Source organism: Eptatretus burgeri, chromosome 2, assembly GCF_056783735.1.
Source record: "Eptatretus burgeri isolate ZD-2024b chromosome 2, Ebu_testis_v1, whole genome shotgun sequence".
Lineage (NCBI taxonomy): Eukaryota > Metazoa > Chordata > Myxini > Myxiniformes > Myxinidae > Eptatretus > Eptatretus burgeri.
This window is the reverse complement of record NC_140962.1, coordinates 123,867,617-123,879,876: the sequence shown is the minus strand read 5'-3', so window position 1 is coordinate 123,879,876 and position 12,260 is coordinate 123,867,617. Positions and strand designations below refer to the sequence as shown.

At 42.0% G+C, this 12,260-nt stretch overlaps 1 protein-coding gene across 8 annotated transcripts in view; it reads right to left on the bottom strand.

Annotated features, from left to right (window-relative positions):
- Positions 1-12,260, bottom strand: part of LOC147032987 (phosphatidylinositol 4-phosphate 3-kinase C2 domain-containing subunit alpha-like) — a 168,508-nt gene that overhangs the window by 75,790 nt on the left and 80,458 nt on the right. For all 8 annotated transcript variants that reach the window (XR_015055420.1, XR_015055421.1, XM_085871067.1 and 5 more), the window contains 5 exons: positions 10,375-10,582; positions 9,971-10,096; positions 5,962-6,120; positions 828-939; positions 1-100 (listed from right to left, as the gene is read on the bottom strand). The exon at positions 1-100 is cut by the window's left edge and continues 43 nt beyond it. Coding sequence is in view for 6 of the 8 variants with exons in the window: in XM_085871067.1 (XP_085727193.1) it covers positions 1-100; positions 828-939; positions 5,962-6,120; positions 9,971-10,096; positions 10,375-10,582 (705 nt within the window). In the remaining 2 variants the exon portion in view is untranslated. The remainder of the gene's footprint in view (positions 101-827; positions 940-5,961; positions 6,121-9,970; positions 10,097-10,374; positions 10,583-12,260) is intronic.

Sequence of the window (12,260 nt, the reverse complement as noted above, 5' to 3'; positions counted from 1 at the left end):
TATCTTCTCCGTCCAAGTCATCAAAGGAATAACTGAAGCATTTCTCGCTTGGTTGTGGTGTGGTGAACTCGATGTCTAACCACGAGGCAGGAAAGGCAATCTAGGTACACAAGGAGTTTTTTTGTTTTTTTTTACTTTGCAAGCATGATGGAACACATGCACTCCTGTGTCACTCCGCCAACACATTAATTAAATGCATCAGTTGATCAACATAATTTCACTGATGGTAGGTAGAAGGAATGGGGAAGAACATTTATACATATAATTAATCATCATTTTGGAAGTTTGGGGGGGGGAGGAGTGGTTGGGGTTTGTGGGTTATTGGACCAGAAATAAATTATAGACATCTAATTCCAGTTTAAACCTGTATCTACTGTTTCTGGTGCCACTAGCTTTCCAAACCACTCCATGCATTAATAACTACTCTTGAGTGAAAGAACCATCTTACCAACATCCTAACTCCTCTTCTTTAGTATACTTTCAGGCTGTGACCCCTGGTCCTGCCTTAAAGTAAAGGCCTGCCATACACCAAAGTCCTTTCTGATGAATAAATATTCTGCATTTATTTTGTCTATACTCTAAATAATCTCAAACATCCCTATCAGATCAGCTCAAAATCACCTTCTTCGTCATGTATAAAGTCCTTTCTCATTGAGGATGGGTATAAAGTAAGAGGAAGATTAAAGGAAGATGGTGAATGTGTTTAAAATAGGGAAAGGGTTGATTGAAATGGGCACCAGGCTCTTATCTTGAAATTAATTCTCAGAATAACTGGACCAACTTTTAAGTTGGATGAGTACTTTAAATGGTCAACAGAAGCTTCCCACCTGCAGGATGACCCCATCCTGGTGGAGTTGGTTCGACATGTTGCAGCAAGCCATTTGCTTTTCTTGGTTGGCTGGCCACAGGCACAGTAGCTTTGTTGCACTAGTCAGGACACTACATTAAAAAAAGGCACAAGGGAGAAAACTTAATAAAAACGAAGATGAAATAAAGTTTTTGAAAAAAAAGAAAACAATAAGCTTGCAAGTTGTCACAAATGTAATGTCTCATACTACATAGACAGCTAAAATACGAGTCGTTCAAAAAGTTGTAAGAATGAGATACTCATCTTCATTATTAATGAAGAATCAATAATTCTTTCCCAGATTTTCATTGTGTGTGACATGAGTTTGATGCCTCTGTAGTTGTTGCACACTTGCACATCTCCTTTCTGCTTGAAAATCAGAACCAATGTACTTGATCTCTATTCATTCGGCATTTCTTGTTCTTCATAAATGTTCCTAAATGGCTGCAGCAAGAAGTCAACACCACCTTCAACAGGTATCCCATCTGGCCCAACTGCCTTACCATTCTCGCTAATGCTCTCCCTTCCTCCTCCTTCTGGATGGTTCTTCTTATCCCTTGGTTTGCAGTAAGTTCTACTCTGAATTATTGGGTTCCATCACTTAGCAGTTTCTAAAATTATGTTTTCCATCACTTCTTTATCTCCACATCATCTCTCAATACTGTGTTGTCCTCATTTTTGGCTCACCTGGAACATAGTTCCGGGGAGCTTATGGGATGGCGTATCGTCTGTCAATATTTTCAACTTCTTCTCTGAAACTACACATATAGTTTCGATGAAACTTGACCACAACCTTCATCACCCATGATGTACCAAAGTTTGTTCATGGCATTAAAAAAAAGAAATAAAAAATAAATAAATAAATAAATACATAAAAATAAATAATTGAAGTCTGTGGGGGCATGACATTTGAAAAATCCAGGTCTAAGGAGGTGTAAGGGGGTTGTCCCCCAAAAGAGGTATTTTCTTTCTTCTGAGAAACTACACACGCAATTCTGATGAAACTTGACCACCGCCTTCATCATCCGTGATGTATTAAAGTTTGTTCACGATATTAAAAAAATTGGGGTCTAAGGGATTCCACGTGGGAGTTGCCCCCCAAAATATGTATTTGCTTTCTTCTCAGAAACTACACACGCAATTCCGATGTAACTTGACCACAACCTTTATCACCCGTGATGTACCAAAGTTTGTACATTGCATGAAAAAAACTTTTTAAAAACTCCATCGGTATTTGCTTTCTTTTCCATTATATATTTTGTGGGTCATCCATGCCCAACAGTGATTCCCTGATTATCTTATCCAGCCACTACCAGGTGAGCACCCAGGGGTAGTGCCCCTATGTTTGATCATTCTAATCTGGGAGATACCTTTGGATGCACTCTATCTGGCTTTCACAATTCTAAAGATATTCTTCTGTCCCTCCTCTGCATCTGAATAAATAATCATACATCCTTCTGCAAGCTTGTGCTTTTGCCGCCACTTTCTTTACTTCCTTATTTGCCATCCTAAACTCATGTCGACTTTGTTGGTCGTTGACTTCATCCCACTTCTTTTCACGAATCACCTCCTGTCCTTCCCTATCCCACCACTAGATCTCCTTATCACCTTTTTGCTTTCTTGTAGTCCTACCCAAAATCTATTTTCCAGCCTTCCTGCTCTTGTTTGAAGTCTTCTCCCAACCAGAACTCCCTTTTCGTACTTCCTCTGCTCTCGTCTCTCTCAAAACGTATTCAGCAAAAACTTACCAGGACTCCTCGTCTCCCAGTTTCCAGCACCTCACCTTTGGTATTCGCTGTTGTTTACATCGTTTCAGTCCCTTGAGAACCATATCTAAGACCAACATTCAATGCTGAGGTGTTACGACATCACCAGGTATGACTTAACTGTCTTTGATCTCCTTCAACTTACCCTCTCTGCACAAAATATAATCTATCTGTGACACTTTACCTCCTCTCTTTTATCTGATCTGATGTCCGTGTGTTTTATGGGAAAAAATTATTTGCTATTGCCATATAATTTTAACCCACAAAATCAATACGCTGCTCTCCTTAGTTTCTCTTTCCCATTCCAAAACGACCTTGCACTCTCTCCACACCCCCATTTTCCTCACCACTTACGTCACCACCAACCACAATTCTTTCTGCCCTGGTTACCTTTGCAATCACTCTATCCATCTCTTCCCAAAATACATCCTTATGCCAACCTTGGCATCCAACCTGAGGGGCATAAGCACTGATCACATTGATCACTTGTCCACCAATATCAAACCTCATGCTCATAACTCCATTGCTAACTCTACCTCCACCACTTTTTCCTAAAAGGGGAACCCAAGCGGAATAGTTTTGTTTTCTGAAAACTGTTGAGAATCATTAATCATGGTCTAATTTGAAGGGAAGTTTTTTAAAACTCTTTTTTGCCAATCACAAAGTGTCAAAAAAAAAATCCCTCGAGTGTCGATTTTTTATTTCACCAGTGACGTCACATCTGGAAGCCACCTAGATCCGATCGGTGGTTTTACATAGAGACAGTGTATGTCGAGCTCTGATTCAGATACTGATCCCACCATCTTCAGCATCTCTGATGGTTCTCAGAATGTTGAAAATGATCAGTAAGATTTTGAAGGAACGGTTGGAGACAAAATTCGTGATGGAAATGCTTTTGGGGGAATTGTGGAGCTGCGTTTAGTTTTGAACCTTGTGTGAGCAATTCGGAGGAAGAAGGCGGAAATGTTCATGAAGATGACAATGCTGGTCGCATGGTCACTACAAATTGGTAGGTTTTGATTTTCCGTTAAATTGATGGTTTATAAGGGAGGGATTTTGTATCAAATCGATAAATCGGTATATATATATATTATATATATATATATATATATATATATCGAGCAGAAATACCAATCATTGCCCGACAGCATGGGCGCCAAGGACAAAATGGATGACGACTGCTTTGTCCCAGCGTCACAGGCTGACGAGGTGTCTTGTATGAATGGGATCATCCCGTTTCATACTTTTCCCAGACGCCATTTGCGGCTGTGCCATATGTCCATTGGTCGTGTCCATAGGGTGTTGATGTAGTGCCCCAGCGGAGGGAGAGGGTGCTAGAGGGGAGGAGAGTGTCTGGTGGTGGAATTGTGGGGGTGACGGTTGATTGGGGGGAGGGGGGTTGTGGAGGGGGTGTGTGGGATGGTTGTGGTTATTGCGGAGGTGATAGTTGTTGGGGGGGAGGTGCGGAGGGGAGAGGGGAACCCTGAAAGTTTTAGCATCCTCGGTCAAATCCTCTCGGAGTAGATGATGATACATACATACTTCCTCTCCACTATAAGAGATGGTGGTTCATGTGATTTGTAGATATTTTAGTTGATACTCAATAATTGTTTCCAGGTGCTCATGTGGTAGCTGCTGGGCAATGGCAACAGGTGTTTGATTCACCGCTCAAAATCGCCCGCGTACATGTACTGGGAGCTGGGGAGAGATGGTGTTACAGTTTTGAGTGACGATTGCTTCTCCCGTTTGATCATGGGGATGGCATCCTCTGTCAATCGTAACAGATAACCACAAGAACTAGCGATCTCTGTTGTTTCATAACAGTGCTCTGTAAAATTTTCCGGGCAAAAAACGAACATTTTCTCAGCCCAATCCACGATCGGGTATTTCAGACAAACCTCATACAATTTCTGGCAATCCTCCGATCTTTCGGCCATTGGTGTCGCATGAAACCTTCTCGGTTTGTATTACTACGAGAACCAAGGATGCTTCAACTCGGCAAATTTGTAGAAAATTGAAAATTATTTGCTGTTTGAGTAAAATCGTACCGCAATGTAATCCGCATACAGTATGGATCTGGTGGTCTCCTTCCAGCTGTGATGTCACGGCTAATTTGAAGAAGAAGATTTTGACTTGTAATTGCAAAATTACCTACTTTATAATTCAGAAATCGAAAAAAAAGACATCATATCTATTTTGTAGGGTGTCAAGGGATGGATTAGTGTCGAGTTGGTCTGAACGTTTGGGTTCCCCTTTAAAGTCTTATCCAATTTGATAGCAACACCGTTTCTGCTCCCATCTCCACCACTATAGAAAAGTTTGAAGCTGTCCCCTATATCTCTTGCCTTGTTTCCTGCACACACAGAATCTGTTGCCTCCTCTCCATCACATCAACAATCTCTCTGCCTCTCCCAGTCATACTTCCCACAATCAATGTGGCCACCCTCACCTTCTCACTCCTCTCTAGTCTTCACTTCTGTAACCGCATCCACTCTTGATACGGTAGCCCTTGGCAATTTCTCTCAGAAACTGGGTGATGTATCTGCACGTCACGTATGAGGTATGCCATACCATGTTCCACATTCCTCAGTATCTGCATTCCATACGTTTCAGCAAATAGGTTTTCCAGCCGGATGCCTTTCTTGAGACCAACTCCTCCTTTAATCCGGGCTTGTGACCGGCAGTGAATGTGCTGACTTGCACATCACAGGCGGAGTTGTGAAGAGTTTAGTTGTGGGGCCAATAACCGTCGCTGGGACACTGTTCGGTCTCCAGCATGGCCACATTGCTGCAGCACAGCAAATCCAGGAAGCAATTTCCCTAACTGACATTAGCGTGGCCACCTGCACGTTTAAATGAGCCATAGCAGATGCAGCGATAATGGGGACAAGTCACTATCAAACCCTCCTCCTGGGGAAGGCACCTCAAGTGGGGCCGCACTGCCCACCCTTGGCGCTGCCCAAGCCGCTCGCGGAACTAGCCGAGTGATGGTGCCACCCGTGGCCTACCTCAAGCCACACGGCAAATGCGCGAAGCATCGGCGCCTCGGCATTGGTCTAACCGCAGCGAAGCGAAGTGCCGTCCAGCGGTGCGAACAGCTCTATTATTCGACTTTACTGACAATTGAAAATTACAGTAAAATTGTCATCCAACATAAACAGTGGACATTTTGAAATCTTCTTACTCAACAAAATGAAATCATATTGATTGACATCTGGAATGCATCAATATTAATCTATTCATTGCAACAAGCCCTTTTTGTGAGAATACCAGACAATCTATCATTCCCCTTGAAAGTAACGTTTCTGAAATTCCAGCAAAAAATTAACAGTATCAGGTAGGACCTACTGGCAAAAGTTAAAAAGTGGCATCGTGGCCCATCCAAGCTCCTCTGGGGGCTTTCCACTCTCTTGTGCTGGACCCGAAATAGTCTGCGGTACAGCATAGAGTGTGATGCTAAGTAATGTCTCACGAGGCAGCTCTGATATCTTGACTCCAAAGCTCATCCTGCAGAACATGGCAGCCAGGCCTCTACCCCGTAAATTGAGAGGAAAGAGATGAATCATTCCAACTTAAGTCACACAGCAACTATCATATAATTTCTAATAACATTCATCCTGTATAACATTCTAAAATTGTTATTTGACCGATCTGAATGTTTCATGGAGCTTTGAAAGAGTTAATCTGATACCGCCAAACCTTGAAAAAAGAAGAATCTGCATGATGTGCTTCAAAAATAACTCGACTTGATAAGAACACCTCACCCTGTGCAAACTTGAGAAAAAGGACACTCTTGATCTGCGTTTCTGAGCACGATCTATATCAGCTTTGTTCGTGAACTCTGAATAAGAGGCGTGATGGCAACCATACGAAGCCGATGGGTCAAACGGAACAGTCCAGAGCTGAACCTTCTGCCAACTCTTCTTGGAGAAATTGATGATTTTGGAACGATCTTCAAGAAAAGGATGCACTAAATAAACAGACCTTTTTAGACGAAGTTAGCTTTGTCGTTGCATTGCTAGGTGCCACCATTTTGTCGGAATGTCGCTGGTACTCCACCCTCAGCGTGCGCAGCAAATTGGAATGGTCGAGGCGGCATAGCATTTTGTCCAAGTACTGCTAAACTGAAGGTTTTTGGAAGTGCAAACAAGGCAATTTGTGCTTTTCAGTGTTCAAAAATATAATTCAATTGAAATAAAATCAAAGTTCAATTGAAAATTTTAATTTTTTTTTTAAAGGAGACTCCATACAATTTGCCAAATTAAGAGCTAAACTACTGCTAAACTGAAGGTTTGTGGTCCGATTCATGTTCCGATTCGTGTCCTACAGTGATAAAAATGTAAAATTATATTGAAATGAAGTAGTTCCTCGATCATAGAAACAGAACGATAGACAAACAGTCAACCAATTGCTTAACCCTGCTTTGTGCTACAAGCGCAGAGTAATTATTTTACTCTTTGAACATGGACCCATTACAGTTTATGAACAATCGAAAGAATCAATGGAAGTCAAAAGAAGCATTTCAACTGCCTTGCAAGGAGAAGCAGGGAGAAGCTGACGTTTCGGGCATGAACCCTTCGTCGGAACAAAAGAGGGGGGCAGTATAGATTTGAAGGTTGATATCGGGTGGGGGTAAATTAAAGAGGCGTATCTCAGAGTGGGGTTCGACGTCAAGAAGCACATGGGGTGAGAATGACTCATTTTGACACCTCAGGAGACAAAGGGATAGGGCTCAAGGGTTGAAAGTCAAGGGGACTGGGACAAAAGGGGGAATAAGAGGGAAACAAATAAGAAGCTAAGGAAAGATGTGGGGCAAACTCAAGCTTAAAGGAATTATTTTTTATTAAAGCAGATCCAGGTTTATCCAGTTAAGTTTTGTCATCTTGAATTTCTTTTGCTTTCATTGATGGTGAAGTTCCCAAAATTCAGGCTCACCACTGGCCCCCACTCGACTCGCCTCACTCATCACTCCCCTCACACATTCGTCCTCCAAATGTCCCTGGAATCTACTGTTGGGTTGTTTCCCCACTTTTGATTTTATACATTATTATTTTGTAGGCAGATTGTGGCTGTTGGTTGCATCATTGCTGGAAGCGCGGCTGTGCTGCTGATGCAGTTCCTCGTTTCCAGTGAGCTGGTACTCATTTTTCTGACCTCAGAAGGATGACAGGCTGAGTCATCCCACATGGAATTATTTAACGGCATGAGAGGAGCTCAAACTGAGACCCCAAGATCTTAAGCCAGCCACTTTAACCATTAAGCCAACATCAGGATTATTACCTCTGCCACCGAAGGTTGAAGGAGGTTATGTTTTCACCCCTGTCTGTTAGTTTGTCTGTTTGTATGCAGGATATCTCAGAAAGTTGTGGACGGATTCGGATGAAATTTGGTGGGCCGGTTGGGTATGTGACAAGGACAAACTGATTAGATTTTGATGAAGATCCGGATCCGACTCCGAGAATGTTTTAAGTGATTCTTCACCATTGTGAGATGGGGCTAAAAATGATATATTTATTGGGCCTGATATGTTCCATTGGATCAGGCATTGCATGGCGGAGGTATGCGCTCTACCAAGTGCCCTTCGAGTTATAACTGTTCTGTTATGTTATGTTCGATGTTGCAGCTCTTCGACGAGCCTCAACGTTGTATATACAAAAAAAAAAACCAAAACATACAAATGCTCCAATATCTTGTGTGCATGCATCACACAACCTGGGCTGAAACAGTATTTCCCCTAATATTACATTTCAATGTAATTTAGCTATTCAGTTGGGATTTTCAAAGCGAGCTCAACAGCCAATCGAGTGACGAGTGGGAACTTACATTTTGAGTCAAACCAGAAGGACAGACCGCTTATTTGCCCTACGATAATCTTAATTATCGTTTGTTGTCTATAAAAAGCAGAGTGGGCAGAATAGAGGCGAGGGTTGCAAAATATTAAGATGAGATGTGAGCTTATCACAAGGATACTATACACATTGAAGATCCGACAATTCCATCATGGGGCTGGTGAATTCCACCTTATTTGCACGTGTAATAGATGAAATCTCCCATCTGTGGATGGCTTCAAAGGTTATTGTTGCTATTCCAAGATGGAAAAAAACAAATTCCTTTGTAGATTTTGTAATAAAATTTAAAATTTAAACTCCCTACCTTTCTTCTGCCAATTTAACTCCTTGAAATCACTACCATTGGCAATCTTAAAACTGATCCACCTGAATAACTTTCAGATTTGGAGGGGAAGCAAAAACAGAATTACAAAGTTGTGATAAAGATGCTCTTTCAATGACCATTCATTTTTATCTCACCTAGACTTTAGTCAGGTGAGCTTATGCGATTGAGCAGTGTCCGCAGGTGAGTGAATGAATCACAGTCCGTAAACACTTCAGTCATTACCGCTTGAGCCAAGTATACAATTTTGATGAAACTTGGCCACAAACTTCATATCTGATGCCTAAAAAAGGTTTATTAACCGCATCAAAATCTGTGCTCATGAAGAGGGTCAACGGTGGGGGGGGGTCCCCCCCCCCAAAACAGGTATTTGCGGTCTCCTCCAAAACAACACACACACAATTTCGATGAAACTTGACCACACCATTAATCACCCGGGATGGACCAAAGTGTATTGACGGCATCAAAATCTTCCCTCATTAAGTGGGTCTACAGGGGGGGGGGTTCTGACCCCCCAAAATAGGTATTTGCTCTCTTCTCTGAAACCACACACAGAATTTCAATGAAACTTGATCACAGCCTTCATCACCCTTGATGCACCAAAGTTTGTTCATGGAATTAAAAAAAATTCAGGGTCTGAGGGGACCTGCAGGGGTGGGGGGGGTGGGGGGGAGGGGTTGAATGACAGTTGCTCCTGATGCAGGTGAGCTTCAGCACAGGTGGTCCAATTTTCTTTCATCTCCCCAGGCAATTGACAATGTGCAATCTCTTCAGACAAGCCATCTCCAGGTTGAATGAACAACAGGCCTCTTACTTCATTCACTCAACACCAAGCATTTATGAGAAATAGCTAATTCATATTTGCTGTTTCTGTTCATTGTTATTATTACTTTTTTTTAATTTCAGTCTCTACTTTCTTTGAAAGGCTTCAAAAATAGTCACCCACCAGCATCACCTGATGATTGTGATTGCAATATACTCGCTACAAGAGCTTTTCCTTCAAGGAAAGGCAGTCCAGATTATAACAGAATGATTGTCTGTAGAATATAAAATGAGAGGGTTCTGCCATTTTAGTGTCGACCATCATTTGATTTTAACTTCTGAACCTCAACACATGAGAGATGATTTACCATTTAAATGAGCTGGAACGTAAACTTGGAACTAAGCAAGTACACAGAGTACTTACATGTCATTCCAACGAATCTGGTGAAAGAAGCTTTTGTGGATTCGTCCTGATTTGGACTGCAAAGGCTGAAGGAGTAAGGTACTCCCACCATGTGTCAGAGAACATGTGATATAATACTTCTCATAGCTGTCAAAAGCACACACTGTATTAGAATACCAACCATTACAACTGGATGATCAAAAACGCTTTTCTTTTTTCGATCGGCGTCACATCCCGTCATCCAGCTTACATTCCTCAACGTTGGCATCATTATGTCACCATGAAAGCAAATTTGTAAATTTCACTGAACTGGCATTTCTTGCTGACAAATCAATTCCATTTTAGTGCTAATAGATTAACGGTAACTTTGAAAGGAGATCACTTAAATCATAGCAAAATGCAAACATCTTTCATTCTCTTGGCACCTTGATAGCCATGAAGCAGGCACGCGATGTGCTGTGTGCAGGACAAAGCTTAGGCAGTCATCAATAGTGTGCGATTCTCGAGTAGAATTATGGTTCAACCTTGACTTCATCTCAGGAGAGCAATCGCAATCAAATGTCTTGCAATAGAGCTCCACCAGCTCATATATGGCTGAAGTGAGTCTCTCAACACTTGGCACAATGTAACAGACTGGAAAAAAAAACAAAGGTTGAAAAAAGACTTTACAAATTCAAACTTTTAAGGTCAGAAGATTGACAATATTACAGAAATTGACAAATTTGTTGATGAACTAGGAATCGTTTTTAAAAATGCTCGGACTTTTATATTTTATGTTTTAAAAAGGATATAAGGCTCATAGTGGAGCTGACACGCTAACGCGTACGCGTACTCACACACACACACACACACACACACACACACACACACACACACACACACACACACACACACACACACACACACACACGGACCATACTCTGTGCAGAGCGTTGGTGCTGCCTAAGCAGTCGCCTTGGCTATTGGACACAATACTGCACGGGTCGCCACTCTGACACAGGGTACCAGCATGCTGGCACTCATTTTGCCGACCTCGGAAAGATGACAGGACACACAAACACAAAAACAAAAACACACACAAACCTCCTTTTAGCAATAGATGCAAAAATGTAGTCCAATGACTCTTGTGACCCCAGAACCAAACAAACATGTTTATAACAACCCTCACAGCTCTCATTGCTCCCTCTCCTCCACCCTTCCCAACATGATTAATAATAATAATCATTTTAAACTTGTCCTGTACATTCACAAGCCACAGATATGTCCTTCCCATTGGTGTTTAGAAGCACCCAAACCAGGTACCAACCCTTATCTTGCACACACGAGATAAGTTATGGTGCCCCGAAGACCACCGTTCCTAGGGGTTTCTGTACATGCACATCGAGCATTCTGGAGCAGATTACATCATTTTGAAAGTTGCATATTAACCTGTCCGTAATCCTGGAGGAACTGACCATCCGTAATCCTGGAGGAACTGACCCATCCATAATCCTGGAGGGACTTATATGTCCGTAATCCTGGAGGAACTGACCCATCCGTAATCCTGGAGGAACTGACCCGTCTGTAATCCTGGAGGAACTGACCCGTCTGTAATCCTGGAGGAACTGACCCGTCCGTGATCCAGGAGGAACTGACCCGTCCGTAATCCTGGAGGAATTTATATGTCCGTAATCCTGGAGGAACTGACCCATTCATAATCCTGGAGGAATTGACCCGTCCGTAATCCTGGAGGAACTGACCCGTCCATAATCCTGGAGGAACTGACCCGTCCATAATCCTGGAGGAATTTATATGCCCGTAATCCTGGAGGAATTTATATTCCCGTAATCCTGGAGGAATTTATATGTCCGTAATCCTGGAGGAACTGACCCATCCGTAATCCTGGAGGAATTGACCCACACAGAAGCATGGGGGAATTAACCTGGCTAGAAGGACAAGTTCTTCACTAGTTGTGCAGAATTTAACTCGAGATTAATTTCAGTGAAGTTGACATATGGTTTAAAATCAATGGCAAATTCAAATTCAAACTTGATAACCCATTTCAGTTCAAAGTTCAAAATTTCCCTAATGTAAATGCAAACATGAACATCTAGCACAGTAAGCTCTCAGTAAGGAAAATACATTTGTTTTGTGGATATTCAACTGTCTGAATGCACATCTTAACTAGGGTTGGAAATATTGAAGCGATTTAGATGCTTTATCTGTTTTTTTTAACATGACAAAGCATAAAATAATAAAATGACCGTTTTTACAGCCATTTTTCCCTGCTGTGCAGGGGTTGGGCTTTTTCTTGAGGCAAAGTTTTATGGCC